This window comes from Phaenicophaeus curvirostris, chromosome 3 (assembly GCF_032191515.1).
Source record: "Phaenicophaeus curvirostris isolate KB17595 chromosome 3, BPBGC_Pcur_1.0, whole genome shotgun sequence".
In the NCBI taxonomy this organism is placed as follows: Eukaryota; Metazoa; Chordata; class Aves; order Cuculiformes; family Cuculidae; genus Phaenicophaeus; species Phaenicophaeus curvirostris.
In genome coordinates this window covers 46,012,780-46,032,555 of record NC_091394.1, presented here as the reverse complement: position 1 = coordinate 46,032,555, position 19,776 = coordinate 46,012,780, and the positions used below count along the sequence as shown (strand labels likewise).

Sequence of the window (19,776 nt, the reverse complement as noted above, 5' to 3'; positions counted from 1 at the left end):
GCAATGGAAAATATCACAAACACTCCAGACACCAGGATTCTTAACTGGGGTATCTGAACGTGGAATCTGGTAAATGGCTCTATACTGGTTTATCCTTGGTGAGAACATTTTTACCACTGAGTCTAGTCTCTAGAAAGGAAACTAGAATTAAATATGTTATTGAATTTGTTTTGCTTTGCCATTTTATCACCAATTAGTGAATATTCTGTATTGGTGATCAACACTGTTGGATAGCGGCAATTAATTTAAAAAAAATAGAAAAAGAAGCTGGAGGATATAAAAGGAGGGGAAAAAAGTACCCTGCTTTGTAGATGTTAGACAGAACAAGCAATTTCTTAACACCTTTTCTTCAAGAAGTTAAGATGAATAACATCTTTGAACAAATATTTCAAACATGCAGGGACTTCATGAAAAAGTAAAAAGATGAAATCCTGTGTAAATTGTTTAGAACATTCCCAGTGAAAACATGTTGATTAATAAACATAAAAGAGAGAAAATGCATATTAATTTGTTTACGTATAAGAGGCTTCTAGCTCATTAAAAATCTTCTAAGCATTTAACTAGTGAAGCAGTGGAAAAAAATGGACATTATCTTTAGTCTTTTTGAAGGCTCCAATATGAAAAAAAACAGATTATTGCTAAATATGTGTAATAGCTCTATTAATGACAGTGTTTTGAAAATGGGGTAGGGGGTGTCAACTCAGTGGTTTAACTATAATATGGTGGAAATTTGGCTTCACTTTTTTGTCTCAGTTGCTGTGATCAGTAGAATTGAAGAAAATTTAACTTCATCAACCACAGTCTTTGGTTCTTGTACAGAGATAGCCATAAATTCTTGGATGTGATTTTGTTAGGTGTGATTTGTGGCTAGTTATCAAATAGGGGCTCTCCAGGAAAGCTCAAGTGCAGTAGGTTATCAGCTGATGTGCTTCCTGTCGTTTCTTTTGGCTCTTTACTAAACCACTATTACAAAATGAGGTATTTCTACTGTCTATTTTAGATGTGGTGAAGGAAAAAAAAAAAGAAAGAAAGAAAGAAAGAAAGAAATGTTAACAACAAATATTTATAGAAAAAGAACCCTTTGGACTATTTTAAATGAAATGGAATGTTAACTTAATGTTAAAGTAGCCTATATCGCCATGTAGAGATTGAGTAATTGCATTCAATCTAACTTAAAAAATAATAGTTGAAGACCCACCTAACACTTCCTTGTATAAACAGTCCTGGGAGAAAATCACTAGATATTTGCAAGTTTTCCCTAAAATTACTTTTTCTTTATAGACTCTTGTTTTCTGAAGACTTTTGCTCTAAAAGTGTTAACACAAATTACCTTTTTTTAAACATCAGACATTTTCTGCAAGCAACAGATATAAAAAAGTATGAGGTATTTAAACTGTATTGTGCAGTTTGAGTTTAAGCATAAAAGCTTTCAGATATTTTGCTGGCTATTCATTTTTCATTACAGGTGCTTCTGTCTCTTCTTCTTACTGTTTTTTTCCTGATTTTTCAGAGACTGTTTGCACTATGAGAAATAAAGCAATGAATTTCTGTTTCTGCTTATATGTCGTATTTATTGAACTCTATAACTTCTTATTACATGTGTTACTTACTATTATAACATGAATAAATAGTCATACCAGAGCTATGTTGGTAATTTTGCAGATCCAATGCGTGGGCCACGGAAACTAGAGGTTGTGGAGATCAAATCCAGACAAATCACTATTTGCTGGGAACCATTTGGATATAACGTCACACGTTGCCATCGATACAACCTCACAGTTCATTACCGTTACCAGGCTGGAGGGCAAGAGCAAGTGAGAGAAGAAGTAAGCTGGGATACAGACAGTTCACATCCCCAGCACACAATTACTAATCTATCACCATACACAAATGTCAGCATCAAATTAGTACTAATGAATCCCGAAGGACGAAAAGAAAGCCAAGAACTTGTAGTACAAACTGATGAAGATGGTGAGTCTTTGTATTTACATTGTACATGCATACTACCTGATGCTCGATACACTTTTCTCTATAAGTGCATGTTCAACCTCCACTAAAATCTGTAACAGGTTTTCCAATGACTTCATCAATTTTAAGGCAATTAAGGGTCCATTGAAAGTGTTATAATAATCTTTTACATAACTTATAACATCACATATCATTTAATAATTTCTTCATTAAACTCATGACTTGTGCTTGAACTATATTCTGCCTCTTTAGAGTTCCAATATCAGTTTGAAACAATTCCAGGTGGTTGTCCACAGTATCCTTAAGTGAGCTTTTCTTTGAGTAATATACTCAGCATTACATATTTTTTCTTTATTTGTGGTTTCAGTTTCTCTAGCTTTGGCTTTCTAACAACCAGACACTGTTAGCTGCTGATTCAGACAATATATCCCACATACAGACATTCAAATATTTATATATTCCTTTCATTTTAGTAATTTTTGGCTAATCTGGGCTCTTCAGATATATTTTCTTTTCTTCTGAGCAATAATGTAATTTGTTAGTGTCTTTTTTTGAAGCGTGGATGGCAGAATTAGTTACTGTGTCTCTGTAATGCTCTGGTAATATTATATTTAAAGATTATACCATCCTCCTAAGTGTACTACTAATTTCTAATGAAAATATATGAGCGAATAAATGAAACAACTTAGGAATGTATGGTTGCTAATGCCACAGATTTGACAAAGCTTAGTTAACAAAAACAACTGTTTAATTAGAATTAATTTTGCTGTTATCCTCTAATTTTGTTTCAGTTCAACTGTAGGATGACAAAGCTAAAGACCTTACTGTCATCTTGGCCTTTTATATATTTTTCTTTAAACTTTTGTGTAGTATTTTCTTATTTCTGGCCCTCTAATTTTACATTATTCCAAGATCTATTAAAAACCAACATCAGTGGCTGACAGAGTATCTTGGACAAAAATTATAAAATGTTAGTATGTCGTACACTTTCAGTAAGGTTTGTAAATACGGATGTAACACAACAGAGCATACTGACCCAAATAATCATCATAGTGGTTTGAATCACACAGTCATGTAGGTTGCAAGGGACCTCCAGAGGTCATTTAGTCCAACCTTTTGCTCAGAGCAGATGGCTCAAGGTCTTGTACAGTGGACTTGTGAGTATCTCCAAAGATGGATATCTCACAACCTCTCCAGGTAACCTCTGCCAGTGTTTGACCTCCCTTATGGCTTAACTACCCAGAGTTTATTGCTTTCACAGAGTTTTAGAGGGTTACCACAGCGTGTTGCTTTACTTCCAACTTATTTACATTATATTTAATTCCTCTCCCTACATAAATCATAGAATCATTTTGCCGTATCACTAGTTATTTGGGAGAAGAGATCAACACGCACCTCACTACAACCTCCTTTGAGGTAGTTGCAGACAGTGATAAGGTCTCCCCTTAGCCTTCTTTTCTGTAGGCTGAACAATCCCAGTTCCTTCCCTCAGCCACTCCTCATAAGACTTGTGCTCCAGACCCTTCACCAGCACTGTTGCTCTTCTCTGGACGCACTCCAGCAACTTAATGTCCTTCTTGTACTGTGAGGCCCAAAACTGAACACAGTATTTAAGGTGCAGCCTCAGCAGAACTGAGTGCAAAGCAACAATCGCTTCCCTAGTCCTGCTGGCCACACTATTTCTGATACAAGCCAGGGTGCTATTTGCCTTCTTGGCTACCTGGGCACATTGCTGGCTCATTTTCAGCCAGCTGTCAACCAGTACCCCCAAGTCCTTTCCACCAGACAGCTTTACAGCCACGCTTCCCCAGGCCTGTAGCGTTGCGTGGGGTTGTTGTGACCCAAGTGCAGTACCTGACATTTGGCCTGATTTAACCTCATATTGTTGGTCACAGCCCAGCCAAATCATTAACCCCAGGTTTACAAATGAGCTTTACCAGTTCTCCAGTCCTCGGAAGCAAGATTTACAGCCCAGACATAGGGTTGCCCTAAAGGCCTAATCTTACTGGTCCATACAAGACTGGTAAGCCAGTTTAGAAACCATCACCCGTGTCCATGGAGAATCCCTTTGGTAGAGCAAGGGACCTTGCGGAGTCCTTTGGAGAGGTAATTATGAAGTTTCAAACTATATAAACTCCCAGACCAGCAGCACAGAGGAGGAGGAGGACAGTGCTCTAATAGACCTTGCAACGGGAAGGAGTCACCAGATGTCTTACTTTCAGATCTTCTTATTCTTTAACCATTCGAGTAAATCTCAGACACAGGTCTGAGAAATAAATTCAACCACTGCAGAAAGTAGTTTTCCCTTTCTTTCTCTAGCATGTGGAAAATGTTAAGTCTATTTTCTTCCTAGATTTCACATATAGTTTATAGGGAAGTGCTAACCCATTAATTCCCATTACCTCACAACAGTCCTGTGTACATTTTCCAGGATTTTCTTTTCATATTCCATTGCAAGTGTTGTTACAAAAATAAAATCACAGATACATGTCCATGTACTGTTTACACTTTTTTCTTCTCTGAAAACTGTATTGAGGTTGTCTCGGAGGCAAGGTGATTGTTGCAGAACAAACAGAAAACAGAAGATACCTGAGAGTGGATGACATACCTTTTATCAGAATCTTCTGAAATGCCTAGCTTTTCAGAGGTCATTCTCATAAGTTAAGAGACTCTAAGAAAAATGAATAATGTCATATTTTCAGTTTAGCTGCTTAATAATTTCCCTATGTTCACCCTGTTGTAGGTCTTCAGACCTAATGTCATTGAGCATAACTGTTCCGTGCAGCATGTGGCTTGTCTTTCCAAGATAACCATTCTAGTTCAATCTGTTGAAACTATGCCTTGTTACTTAAATGCTTGTCCATTTTCATATATGAATGTTTAGTATGTTTTTCACTGTAGGAAAGTAACACTATTGATAAGTAAGTATCGCAAATAGATTTTATATACAAGAATTTGTATTTGAAATATCGCTTAGCTCTTTATAGAAAACTGATTTGTCCTGATTTCTTTCACAAATAATGTTTTATGGAAAAAGTGTGATGCTCGCTAACAGCTTCTTCCACTGAAGGTGCCACGTATGTTTTCTTAGTGGCACTATCTTATTAAATAAGTCATTCTCCTCCTGACCTACCTTTGCTTATGTCTTGAGAAAATAATGGTGGGATAGGTTTTATGCCTCAACAGCACAAATATTAAGTAGAATGTTTCCTTCTGAAACTTTTCTCAACATTTTTTCCCTCTTTTATCCATTAGTCCCAAGTGCTGTGCCACTTGAATCCATTCAAGGGAGTACTTTTGAAGAGAAGATTTATCTTCAGTGGAGAGAGCCAGTGCAAACATACGGTGTGATTACTTTGTATGAGGTACTTAGTATTTTGCCATGTTTTAATTTTTATGTATAGTTTTGATTTTGAAAATTGCATAAAAATAAAATAAGATTTATAAGGAAATTTATGGTTTTATTATAAGAAAATTTATAATGCTTTTTTCTCAGTTTATGTGAAATGAATCTTCTTTTTAAAGATACCAGCATTTACAAAGTAATGAAATCAAACATCTAATATAGGAGTGAATTATGCAGGACCCAAAATGTCTCTGGGTTATTAGCTTTAAAAAACTGCTGGTTTTAGAACCATGTGACATAGGTTTCTATCTAGTAATGTGGATCAAATATGTAAAAGATTAAAAGACAGATCTTTTAGTGAATTTTTTAAAAAAACAGGAGACATAACATAGTGCTGACAGTCAACATCACATTTAGATAAGACTCTTAGTGTAATTGAAACAAGCAGGCATAATTTTTAAAAATGTAACATTTTTTAAAATGCAAGTTCAACAAAATTATATGTTGTTAGATGTCTAAAAATCACTGCTTTTCCTCATGTGGAACCTCTGCCTGAATACCTTTCAGAAAAATTGACAAAAGACTGCTCAGATTAAGCTGTCAGACAGTAATCACTGTTAAGCTTCTTACCTGACCTTACTATGAAATTGGTATTGAAATGCTTTGTTTAAAACAAAAAAAAACCACCTAAATGAGATATGGGGTAAAAGAAAAATTAAATTGAATGGTAACCTACTGATACTGGTTTCAAAACTATTTTTTTGCAAGAGGATAAAATGTTAGGAAACAATATGAACTGACTTTTTATAAAGCAAGCTTCTTCCCAGCTAGTTCAACAGTTTCCTATCTTTAGGGATCAGAATGTTTTAGTTAATATGCTCTTGTTTGTATTGATGTTAGGCTCTATGTACATAGAAACATACAGTGGTGAATCACCTTTCTACTTACAGTTCATTCTTAAATGTATATAAATGCATATATCAATTCCTGTTCAGGAATAACGTGTATATTCAGAGATGGAACAGAATAGCTTGGCCAGAGTTTCTAAGGTAGTTAGGACGGTGCACATTTGTGAACACAAGAAGAACCTAGCACTCCAACAGTGAAGAAAATATTGGAGAGGGGAGGGGCTAATATTTCCTCATAGTGTTTATCTAATAATACACTTCAGAAGGAGCAAGGCAATCAATCCAATCAGAAACTTGGTTTACTTTATTTTTAAATAAAAGATACCAACAGACTAATGCAGCCAAACCATCCCTTGTTTTAAAGACCCCAACTCAATCTGATCAAGTGGCCTGTTTGCTGAAAGCTTGTTTATTAATGCTTTTTCTGCCTTCGTGTTTGCTTATAGACAAAAAAAAAAAGTATCATGAAGCTTTTATAAATGTGACTGATAAACTACCTGGAGGCCAACACGTGTACACTGTGAATCACAGGGACAGTTAACCTACTTTAAATGTATACTAGGTGATATATATATGAGTATACATATTTGGGCTAACTGAAGTGGCTCACAGGATAAGACACAGACAAGTTAGATAAAATTTAGGTACCTGTGTTTTATGGGTTGATTTAGACTATCTGTGATGTCTCAGTAGGCACCTCTCTGGCTGGTCGTTGTAACTGATAGGTACATCCAGCACAGCTCTAGATGACTCAAACTTGAGAATTGAAGTGTCTAGCTCAAAAAGAGTTATCTAAGCCCTGGCTGCATATACATCAAAAATTCTGATCTAAAAAGCATAGCTACTAAAGCTGCTTTTATACAAACATATGTAATTTCTGGTACATTCATGAAAACGATGATGCTCATAGCATTCACCTTTCTGAGATTGGCCTCACAGCTGAGCACTAGCCTGCTAAGGGGAAGTTCTCTGTAGGAGGGGACATTTTAGCCTGAGAGATTCCCCAGTTAATGGTAATCTGCCTGCAGGTGAGTGACTCAAGCAGAGAGCTACAATGGAAGTTGACTGCTCTTTCCTTTTATCTGCCACCCACCACTGGGCTGTACACAACCCAGGTGAAAGAATTGTTGTGCCAGGAGGAAAGCAAGTACAAAAGTGCAGGGTACTTTAGTCTAGAGTTGAAGACACACAGCCTAGGTTAGGGAAAACTGCAAGTAAGTAAGCCTAAGTCAGACCTAGGAGCACAGTTGCTCTTTCCAGGGCAAGCTCCTCAGCTGGTAGCCGTTCTTATAGGGGCAGCCTGAAGACTCCAGCAGCAGACACCTTCTTTCAGCAGGAGGTCCCAGGGTCTCGACCCCAGCAGATAAAAAACTTAATGTGCAGTCACGAGTCTGCTTCTTTGCCCCCAGAGGGAAAGCTCAATCTTACCTCTGCGTGAAACATTTCTTACTCTGAGTACCTAACTTTATTCTTAAAATTTCATAACTTAATTTGTTTTCTGGGGGTGGTCATTTGGTTTTTGTGGCTGAAGGAGACAGACTTTTAGTATATGTGTTGAGGAAAACTGTGCATTGAAGTATCAAATCTTCAAGTATCCATTGCTGTCGTGAAAGTGCAAATCTAGTAATTTTACTAATATTTAAGGAAAAAAGACCTTAGATGAAGAAATGACATAATGACAAATGATACCATTTTGCTTCTCTATCACAATTACAGGTCTACAGTTGTAGGAATAAAGGCATTAGTCCTTTGAGCAAGATTTCATCTACATTTGATAAAGATAGCCAACATCCAGGGAGAAAATAACCTTCATGCCTTTTTTTTTTTTCTAATCACTGCAAAGCTGAACTGTTATTAGGAATGGTGGACATAAAAAATCAGGGTTTTTTTAAAAAAAAAAAGTAGTAGCAGTCTTACAAGTAGGAGTGAAATACAGAAACAGAGCAAGTTCATATTAACCAGGCAAAACACTTCTTTTTTGATGTGTTCTGCATGATCCATGGAAGAACTTCCTTCACTGCGGAACATCAGCCACTTAGCTATCTAATTGCTTAACACAGCAAAAATTTGTAAGAATCTTACTTAGACTGCAGAGTGTCTGATAGCCTAATATTATTTTCAATAAAACTTAAGTGAGATTTTGGAAAATCCAGTTAAGAACCATAAAAATATAGAAAACAGAGTTAAAGGGAGCTGCGAGAGGTCATTTAGTTCACATATCTGCAGCAAAAGAGGACTAGATCTATATAAACTTAGTTGTGATGTAGTTGTATAACCTGTCTTTTAAAATCTTTTAAAAGAGTTATGATCCACAAGCAGGCATAACAACACTTACCATCAGGAAGGGAGATTCTTTAAGGCAATATGTAACCTTGTACTGATTAAAGTTCAGAAATTTGGTAATGTAATCTTCTGTCACGATTAAGAGGGTTAGTTGAGCAGTTTCTAAAGCACTTTCAGTTCAATTTATGGATGAGGAGTTGTAAAAGATCTACCTATATATACCAAAATAATGTCAGGTTTATCTAGATGGCATCAAAGTTTTTATTACTGATTTACAACACTTTATTGATGTTACATTAGAAGGGTCGTTTAAAAATCAATTTTCATTAAGTCAGAGATTTTAGAAAATTGCAGAAGTTTAAGGTATGTAATGCTGACACTTAGATGTTTCTATGTATTGTTTTATGTGTCTTCTTAATTGTAATGATATGGAATAAATAGAGCAAAAAGCGTGTCAATTATCACTTTATGTAATAAGAGTGTTAGAATTATTCTCACTTAATTATTCACTTTAAAAGTAAAAAAGGAGGGATGAATCATTTTTACTTTTTAATTTTTTAATGGATTTCTTATTTTTAAATTCTCATTACAGTGCATGGAAATTAGTAATTAATAGAAGAAATCTGGATCAAGTTTTACTGTGAACTTACATTAACATTCCTAGTGAAAACTAAAAATACTGTTTTAATCAAAGATGGAACTGAGGATACAATACATACTCTGCATATATTACTTAACATTTAATCTCTCTTTTCCTCCAAATGAGGACCTGACCTAGGTACAGTGTAATAACCTGAAAATTTCCAAATTAGCAATTACAATAGCTAAGCTTCAGACTGAAATACAAGCATTACCCACTTTCTGGAAAAAATTGCCTTAAGCTGCCCTTATCATCTGTTACGGATAATCTTGTTCACAGCAAAGTGTAATTATAGTAAAGACAACTGGAACTGAGGGCTACATGTTCTGTTATTTGCTTATCTGTTTTTACTTGGTTGTTTCGGGGTTTGTTATTGTTGCTGATCAAAATCAACAATAAGATGAATTCAAAAACTGACACTGGTAAAGCTAGCATCTTGAAGAATTAATGTAAGCCTGAACCCATACTTTAGAATTGTAATCTAGCTGCCTCTAAGTCTCCGTATCTATAAAAGTAATAACTCATGCCAGTTATGGCTGAGTTTCTGTGTCCCTTCATGGGATTCAGGATTTGAAGAGTATAAGAGAGTGAGATAGCTTATCATAAAATGTCTGACAGCGCATACATCAGAAGAGTTTACTGGATAAAGATGCAATCTCTGTCTGTCTGCTCAAGGCAGTTTATGACTTTCTTATTCTTTTGCAGATCACCTACAAAGCAGTCAGTTCCTTTGACCCAGAAATAGATTTATCCAATCAAAGTGGACGAGTCTCAAAGCTAGGAAATGAAACACACTGTCTCTTTTTTGGACTGTATCCTGGCACTACCTACTCTTTTACCATCAGAGCCAGCACAGCTAAAGGCTTTGGACCTCCAATCACAAACCAATTCACCACTAAAATATCAGGTACTTTACTAAAGAATATTATTGTTTGCTTATGATAATGATGTGGGTGATTCTTTTGTTGTTTACTTCTTTAGTATTTAGCAAGTAGGAAACTGGAAAAGTAAAAAACATGTTCAGCCCTGAAGATGTCAAAGTGACATACATTAACATATGTGAAAAACTTCCAATTGCTTAAATACAAGTTCATACCTTGAAATCCTGTTCACAACTGCTACTTATCACCCAAGAAACCCTCTGAATTATGTGCCTGCAGTCAGTGCCAGGTGCCGTTGCAACATTTAGCATAGGGGTTTTTGGACATGAGGATGAGGGTTCCATTCAGAGCTTAGTCAGCCTTGATGTGATTCTAAATTAGTACAGTAACAGTGCTGGAAAATCTCTTTAATGAGCCATGAACAATTGAGAGCAGAGCAGAAATACTGTATGTCTAGTGCCCTCTTAGAAGGCATAGCTGACTGCCAACCTGCATATGTTCCTAGCAGGCGTGTGGACTGAAGTGGATATGAAACTGTATTAGACAAGAACATCAGGGCTAGTGGTTTTCAGATAACAGCAGCTTGACTCTGTCACTTCTGCAGATCCATGAACAATATTTTAATGCTCTCCCAGAGGCAGGGGAACACTTCATTTCTCTAGCTGATGGAATGCAATACTATCACATACTCTAAAATGCTTATTTAATTCATGACAAAATGTTGTGTGAAGCTACAGATGAAATCCCTTTACTCTTCCCTTCTCTACAATCTTCTTGGGAATTAAACTGACAGTTGAGCTATGGCCCCTTTGTAATATTTGCAGAAAATTACATATCTATTTGTGGTCAACTTTTCTTTTCAGAAAGGATAAAGGAAGGCATTTGGGTATGAAATAGTCTTTCTCATACTTTGTAAGGTATTCTTTCTCATTCTTTGTACTTGTCCCTATCATTTTCTGCCCTCACTGGAATGAAAAAATGTAACGAGTGTTAATCAGAAATAGAGCTATTATCATCATCATTATTGTTATTACTATTGGCAGTTAATGCAAGGTGGAAATTATTGCCAATATAGGTGTTTGTAGAGAAAAAGATGTTAATTTTCAAGTTAGAAAATTATTCTTTATAGAAAGTCTAAACATAACCAACACTGCTCAGTAATGATGGAGTTCCTTTTCCATCCTCTTTCCTGTACTAAGCAGAAACTTCCTCTGTCAGAAATAAGCTTCTGACATAACAAGACTTGATGTGAGTTAGGATGGCAGAATCAACCCTTACTACAATGAGACAGGAAGGATACTATTGAGAGCAGAGGAGAATCTGTGAATTTGGGAATAGTGCTGGATCTTAAATTGTTGTTCTTTTCTAAATTTGATTTGTCGCCAAATAAAACTCATCAGTGTAAATGGAAACTGCAGGCATGGTTGGGAATGAGGCTAATCTCCACACTACCAGGCAGCAAGGTTCTGCAAGCTGTCTTGTCTGCACCCAACTCTGTTATTACTCCATCTTAGTTAGTCTGCTAACAGGGTATGTTTATGACTTGTCTTTGGGTAGTTAAAGCCAATTTCTTGATTCATTTAAAATAGAAGTGGAAGGCATACATTTCTTAGTATTGTTGAAAATTCACAACTGAAATGTTAGCTTTTTAATATGGTACCCTCTTTGCAGTGCTCTTGGCCTGTGATCTCATTTTCTTACTGTAAGGCTTTGAGGCTCTTAACATGGCCAGTGCTCTCAGTTTTGGCGAAACGTGAAACAAAAACTCTGAACATTTCCAGATAGAAGATTTCACTACTTTTGTAGAGCAGATGAGATGGCAACAGATCATTCTGACCAGTTTCTAAACTGAGTCATTGTATTTTAATTTGTCTGACTCTAGGCTACATTATTGTTTGAACAAAATACTCCTAATTTCCTGTCTTAGGTTTTTGAGTAGTACTCTACTATACTGTAAATAGCTGCCATGTTTCATTCTAGAATTGTGTGAGCGGCACTGATGGATGAAGTGATCTGGATGTAAATATGTATTACAAAAAATGGAGCTCGTACCAGCGCCTGCTATCAAAATTGATGGATACTCTATTAGAAGACTAGTTTGTGTTTCGTATAACTTAAGTCAGCTGTGTGGGCTGCCTTTCATACTAAGAAGAATTTGATCCATTTCAGAAACATGGCTGACATGAAAAATTTTGATGGCTGATACATTGCTGAAGTGCTTTCAAACAGGGATTTAGATATTTTGCACGAAGAGAGGCATTACTCCGAGCTATCAGTCTGAAAATCTGTCCAGATTTGAGCAATTTGTAAATGTTGCAGTCTGCATACAAATGATGGAAACTTGACGGAATTGAGATGTGATTGTCACCATAGATAACGTCCTCATTAAATGGATTTAAGTTCTTCAATCTTTTGGAACCTTACCTATGTGTTAATCAGCTCACTGTGGCCCAGCACAGATTGAGAGTTTCTGAAGGGCCTTACGTTTTAGTGAATCTGAGCTTTCTGCTGCTGAAGACCAGGGTGTGCAATTGCAAAAATTGTGAACAGGAAGAATATCACCTGTTGTATGTATTTATTCATAAGCTCCTACTTTACATGTGGGCAATGTGGAGGAGGAAGAGTCCTAACCTAAACAGGAGAAAATTGTTGAAACAGATAATGTCCAAGTATCTATGGAGAAGAGAAAAAGTAGCCAGATCTAAAAGGTGGGACAGGGAGAACCACAACTTGTATTCTGGACAGAAAGACAGTTTTGGTGGAGGGATGTTAAGATTAGTAAGAGTACGAGCAGGAACCTAGGATGCGTTAAGTTAGGAAGACTACAAGACTTGTTAAGTTGTTGGTAGGAGACCAAGGGCAAGAAATGACACAATGTTCCAATAACGTTCAGAGTTCATACAGTTTTTGAGATGCAGTTACTCTATACTTCCCTTATTTTCAGGATGGTCAACTTGAGAATGGGGCACTATGAACAAGTTGTGGATATATAAAACTGAAATACGTGAAAATTCTGTTTGAATCTTTAAAGTACTGTGCACTATTATGCCTTAGGCTTCTCAAAGTTGGTGTCCAAATTACTTAAAATGATTAGTCTAAATGTTTGTGCCTTCTATCAAAGATTGTAAACAGAATAAAACCCTCTCAGCACAAGGCGGCTTTTGAAGAATAATTTTTTTTATTCATGAAGCATTTCAAAATCAGTCAATATCAATGAAAAGGGATGAAGATGTTAATACTTGAACAGCAGACTGAAGAGGTGTGGAGAACAGTGTTAATGTAATCCTTATGTGTATAAATAGGCCAATACAGATAAAGGAGGTTGGAGTTCATATACCTTTAACATAGATGCAACTACCACTGAGGAGCTGAAAGGGATCGGAAAACACACTTGAAAGAAAGGCTCATGTTGCTGGAGCTATTTAATTTGCTAGAGGAACCTAGAGGTTTATATTATCTGTATGTGGAACATAGTACAATGTAAGTAACTTCATCATTATGGTACTCAAACTATCCAGTGGCTGGAAGAGGAAGCTAAACAAATCGAGATGCCAGATAGGTCCCCATGTTTAACATGAAGTATAGTAAGTTATTGGAAGAACTGGCTAAAGGAAAGATCTTCTCTCTCTGCAAATGTATTTTCTTTTTCAAGCAGGAATTAGTTTAGGGAAGGTAATTGCCCTGCATTATTTCTACAGTCAGAAAAGATCATTGCAATGACCACTTTTTGCTTCTGTAGCCTTTAAATCTGTTAATTGTGTATCACCATTAACAACCGGTCGATAAGGATACAACAGACTGCTAAACAACCAATTAACCAAGCAGTCTTCCATCCAATATAACATTAAAATGCGAATACATGATAGCACTGAAAAAAGTAGCAACAGTAGAAGACAATAAGTGAGGTATCATTTGTTTTAACACAACTTTAATTGCTCAATGAAGACACAGTGTGTAAAAGTGCTATTGAGCGTGGTTTCAAGATAAGCTTTCATGGTGGTAAACCTGCTTCATTATGGTGAAGTATTTTTGCGGTGGACAATAGACCCAGGACAGTTTCAGCACCAGTTAAAATTCCAGGAATGAAAATTCTGACAGAGCATCCAAATGCCACTGACATACTGAGAAAACTGGGCTTGGTTTCAAAAAGCATAGTCTCTTCAGCAGGCACATTCACAGATGCTCTTCTTGAGATAACTTTTCATTTCCAAGTCGTGGATCTGAAATACTTCCTGCAAACTTACTCCTGCTAGTACCTGTTTCCTGTCTTGAAAGTGGCAGTGAGCTGGGGTTTCTTTGTTTTTGTTAAGTTATTTAACTGTTATCTCCCACTTCTGTTGTAACAGAAAGCATCTTAGATCTGTAAATATGAAGAAGTCTATATATTTGAAGAAGTCTTTAAAATTACGTATTCAAATAAAAATAAAGCTCTTAAAAGGAAAACTACAAGTATAACTATTATTTTTGCATTTTTCTTTATTTTAGCACCCTCTATGCCACCATATGAACTTGAAACACCTTTGAATCAGACTGACAGCACTGTGACAGTCTTGCTGAAACCTGCACAGAGCAGAGGCGCTCCTGTCAGGTACTGGGGGAAAAATCTTTATAAAATTAAAACCAAATTGATTAATTTCTTGAACGTGTTTTCTGGGGATTTTCTACACAGCAATCAGTGTCTAAATTCATGTCTGTATTAGCTCTAATTAAATTAAATAACTGAAGAAAATGAAAGTGCTTTGATGTTGAGTGTTCGTGTATTGTTTAAAGGATTTGATCCAGATGCAAGAGGCTTGTTCTTTGAAGATAAGGAACAAAGCCATAGTTCTGTTGTGTGGGTGGCTTCTTTAAGGTAATTGCTTACTGTAGTGTTATAAGTTCAAGGGCATATCACATTTTTTATGCTGAGCTACTGTCTTTAATACTCCTCTTGTTTACTTCAGAGATTTAAGATAATCAACTCTTAGTAAGTTAGCCAATTTAAAGAATATGTTCTGTAACATTCATAAAGTATTTACATTTAATTGACCATGACAGCAGAAACAGAAAATAAAATCCAACCTGGGAAGCCAGTAGCTCAGATTCTTTAGTGTTGTGTAGTACCCACTGATGAACTTCCAGTTTACAGTTTATTTCACTACCAAATACACTGTATTGTATAAGTCCTTCCTTGATTAGAATAAAAGATGCCTGATTTTCAGTGAAGAAAACAGGAATGGTTATATTATTTTGAGTGAGAATGAGTAATGAGCTTGATACTCTGAATAAATGAAAATACAGATGAGAGAAATACGGATTTTTCAGAAGTTTACCATGCTTTTCCTTTTGGCTAACCACGTATCATGAAAAATGGTTAATTCTTTTGTTACAATAGGAAGAGTTTCCATCTATAGTAAATTACTGTCAATTATTTTCATCGTGATGCTGTGGTTTTTGGTTATTTCTGTTGGTACGGGAAATAAAGGTCTGATATACTCCTGTATGCGCGAATGAAAAATTTCCTCTGGGTTTCTTCAGAATATTCAACTTTTTATATAAGTAGGGGTTTTTTTACTATGCAATATATTCATAGTTGCATTATATGTGTGTAGGTCTGCATTTAGGAAGTACCATCTTGTTGGTCTTCCAGACAACTTTTTAAAAAGAAAATGTTACACTTCGGAGATGTCTGAACCAGCTGAGAAAAAAAAAAACAAAACCAGAAAGCAATCAAAGCAGATTTAATGAAAGTAGTTGATTGAGCAGACTAGATTAGAAACAAAACGATTCGATGTTTGTCTTACTTTATCTTACAAAACTATAGTGTAGTCCTTCTGAATTCAAGCATCTGGATTAAAATAATACCACTTGGAGTCATTGTTATTTAAAGACAAGCATGTAAGACTATTAATAAAAAAACTGTTTCATTTCTTTTATCTGCACCATGAACTAAAGATGATTGACTCCTATAGCAACAGTGACACATCAGAAACTTCACTGACAATAGAAAGGAGCTAGTTAGGAGATTAAAACGTGCCAAATAAGGGGATAAGTGGTTAGGAAAATAGGAGGAGAGATTTAAAGTAACATGAAGCTATAGAACTGACAAAAGAACACACAGCAGCAAATTTATTGAGGTCCTTTGCAACAGGTCATAAAATAAAATGAATGCTGACTACAAATTCAAAATGTAAATACTGAGTGAAGCAGAGTGAAAATTAAAGGAAGACTTTCTTAATATTTTAAAATTTTATTGTGCATTACACTCTCAAGCACATTGCGTTGCATAGCTTGCAAGACACATTCTGCATATGGATTTTATCATCTTAATCTGTATTCATTGGGTGCTAAAAGTTTAGTCATACTTCATTTATGCACACCACTAAGCAAGGTTCTTTGTCTATTGATTCTGTTACAACTACCAGCTTGGTTAAGGCAGATTTTTGAAACTGCACTAAACTTGCAGTGTAAATGATTGTAGTTGTTTTATTGATCAACACATCAGCCATGTCACAGAAAATTCTTTAATTCCTGAGATGGATAAGGAGAGCTCAAATTCCACCATTCACATCAACAAAGCTAATCCTTGAGGTCATTCAGAATTACACTTTTTTTTTTCTGAGATTAAATTATTTTACTTAAATATAAAAAATCCTGGTGTCTTACACCTTAGTTAGATTCTGCACACCGCAATGTAAAAGGAGAGAAAGGGCAGTTCTGATTGTTTACATGTTGATTCAAAAAGCAGACTTTATAGAAATATTCAGGAAGCTCTGTTTACAGTGATAAAGTGCATATTAATTGTGAAGGCCAAGTGGCATTCCAGGTTGTTTTAGAATTCATAGGACTGGACATGATTAAAATGTATTTTGTCAGAGTTTCAATACAACAAATACTGCATGCTTTGTCTTCAGTTTCAGGCCCAACATGTTTTATGCCTGTTGCTATGTTTATTTCAAGGAGACTATTTCAGAATTATATATGTTTAATGCTGTAATGCATTCAGTAGCGATGAACGTATGCACGTCTTTAACAGCTGGCTAAGCTGTTTTGACTTTTAGAATTACTGTAATTTGCAAGGCTTTTTTTTTTAGTTTAAGATGAAGTCTATGTGGAAATTGTGTAATATCTGTCTTACTGTGGACATTCTCTTTTTTACAAAGGTATATAAAAGCCAGTAATGTTTTAAAGAATTTGCATAGAAAGCATACAAATGCATGTATTTTTTTCTGTGAGGGCTCTTCAGCATCTGTTGAAGCATTCACTCAAGGTGGTATAATTTGTACCTTTTACTTCTTCGGGGCAAGTTAGCCAAAAGTTTAAAATACCCTGGGGCCAAATTGTCTGCAGGTACATAGATTGTTCAGTTCCATTTATGCTGACTAATGAACACTAAATCATTGCAAAGATCTGGCTCATGCACAGAAATCAAAAATGCAATGATTGGTGACTGCATGTATTGAAATGTTACTTATATATTCATCTCTGTTAGAAAGAGCTTTAGATTGTTTTCCACATGTGTGTGACCTTCTCTGTAGAAGATTTCCTTCAAGCTTTTAGCTTTACTGGGGAGAAGCAAGTTTTTCTTTCTTGCACAGATTTCCATTCAGTCTTGCCATGATAAAGGTTGAGTGTTTCCACTTCTTCTTTCTCGCTTACATAATCAGCAAAATGCTGTCACCATTCCACCCTCTTCCTGCTATTCTGTGCCAAATCCGCTAAAAGCCGTAAGAGTAAATGTCGTAAAGTTTTTGTCCGGAACCACCTGGTGGGAGCAGCAGACTGGGGAAAGGAGCATAAAGGATAAGAAAGAAGTCAAGACTATCCAGGCACTACTCTGCTTCCTGTTCTCTTTCTTACATTACAGAGCATGAATCAGCTGGATTTGACCCATTAAACCCCATTGGCCCATTCAGCCACACTTTCTGCTCTTATAGGCACCACAGACAGTTGGTACTTCCTTCTTAAAGCCTAAGAGTAAGAGAGCAGGAGAGCCAAGCGTGTCAGCTAGCAATGTCCTGTGGATGTAGCATGTGGCACTTAGGATGCCAGACTACTTCCTCCACTGAGTATGTGGGAGTCCTGCAGCACCTTGGGCATGCAAAACCCAGATAGGATGCAAAGGAGAGAGAATTGCAGCAATTGCCAAGTAGTATAATTTAAATGTACCTTAAAGAAAATATGCAAGAGTGAGCAAATAAACTTTGAATTATGCAAGTTGAAAGCTGAGTATGTGCTAGAGTGAAGGCAGTCTATGTAGTCTCAATGCATTCCCTTTATCATCAGTGTGCTCAACTTCTTCAACATGCATAAATAAGAGCAACTCTGCTGGGAAAATAAAACAAACATCTCTTTACTTGAAGTGTTTAGTTTTGCAAATGTACTTTTAATCTCTCTTCCCTGAAGAAGTAGTATATATTATATTTCAGCCCAGAAGGCCATATTAAGTTATTAAGTATCTTGGAGTGCAACTGAAAACTACCATAGAAATTTCATACTACATGTTATCTGAAGTGATAAGCACTCCTTTCTACTACTTGTTTAGGTTGTTTAAATTCCACAGGGATTAACGTTTCTAATTGACCTAATCCAGACCTTTAAAGGCACCCTGTAAATACTGTTTTCATTGTCATGGGTGGAATTAAGGCATGATTCAAAGGAAGGTGTATGGTGTAAGGAAACCTTTGTTAGTCCAAGTCCAGGGAGTACTTCATTGTCTACATGGCTTAGCCGTTTCAACAACACTCATACTATAATGATTCTTAAATGAATGGCAGAGGACACCTAATTCCTACCCACTAACTAGAAGTAGGAAGGAGTAAATTAAACTGAGGCGGTCACCTTTGAAATGCAAAGACTCATACATAATGCAGTAGTTTCCCACTGGAACCACCATGTGCTGCACACAAAGCAGATGTCACAGTTGCCTTCCCATCCCAGCCACATATATTGCAAGGCAGGAGGATGTGTCTTAGGGCCTTTAATTCAGCATAACTGGTGCAAGGAGGATCAAACTTCTACATGTTTGGCCATCTCCTCTGCTTTGTCACTGCATCTACTCACTTTCACAGAGGTTGGCAGCAGGAGTTTACATTCCTTGTGCCTCATCTGTTAGGACATGCAATACTTTTCAGACACTTCAATATGAAGAAATTGAATCATCTGAATCATGAGGGGCCTTTTGCAAGACCCTCCAATCTGACAGACAGCCCTCCAGAGAAGCTACTACCTGTATTCTTGAAACTTAGTGTCTTCACAAAAACACTCATTGGTTAAAACACTTATCATGAAGTTAAATTTTTTTCTTGGCAATCAAGAAAGCCGACTAAAAGCTAGTAAGCTAGCTAGGCTGGGGAAACCATGGCATATAACATTGGAACTCAAAAAGTAGCAGGGCTCCAGGCTCTCTGAATACAACACTTCCAGACTAGTTTCCATAACCTTGAAGAGAACCTCAGGGCACTCACATTGCTGTTGGGAGTACATGGCAGCTGTAGGGCTAGGTCTCAAAGTTGTAATCCACTTCTCAGAGAAGAAGAGGTACTAGTATCTCCGCCTGAGTTTCTGTGTTGCATGATAAGAGTGCAGCATTAATTCACATGCATGAATTATGGAGGAAGACATCATGAGCGTGTCCAGAGAAGAGCAACAAAGCTGGTGAAGGGGCTGGAGAACAAGTCTTACGAGGAGCAGCTGAGGGAACTTGGGTTGTTTAGCCTTGAGAAGAGGAGGCTGAGGGGTGACCTTATTGCTCTCTACAACTATCTGAAA

The 19,776-nt window shown here is 36.5% G+C and overlaps 1 protein-coding gene across 13 annotated transcripts in view; it reads left to right on the top strand.

The window, feature by feature from the left end:
* The window catches only part of PTPRM (protein tyrosine phosphatase receptor type M), a 481,970-nt gene that overhangs the window by 254,698 nt on the left and 207,496 nt on the right, over nt 1-19,776 (top strand). For all 13 annotated transcript variants that reach the window (XM_069853870.1, XM_069853869.1, XM_069853866.1 and 10 more), the window contains exons 8-11: nt 1,663-1,971; nt 5,224-5,333; nt 9,851-10,052; nt 14,512-14,614. In XM_069853870.1, the coding sequence (XP_069709971.1) occupies nt 1,663-1,971; nt 5,224-5,333; nt 9,851-10,052; nt 14,512-14,614 (724 nt within the window). The remainder of the gene's footprint in view (nt 1-1,662; nt 1,972-5,223; nt 5,334-9,850; nt 10,053-14,511; nt 14,615-19,776) is intronic.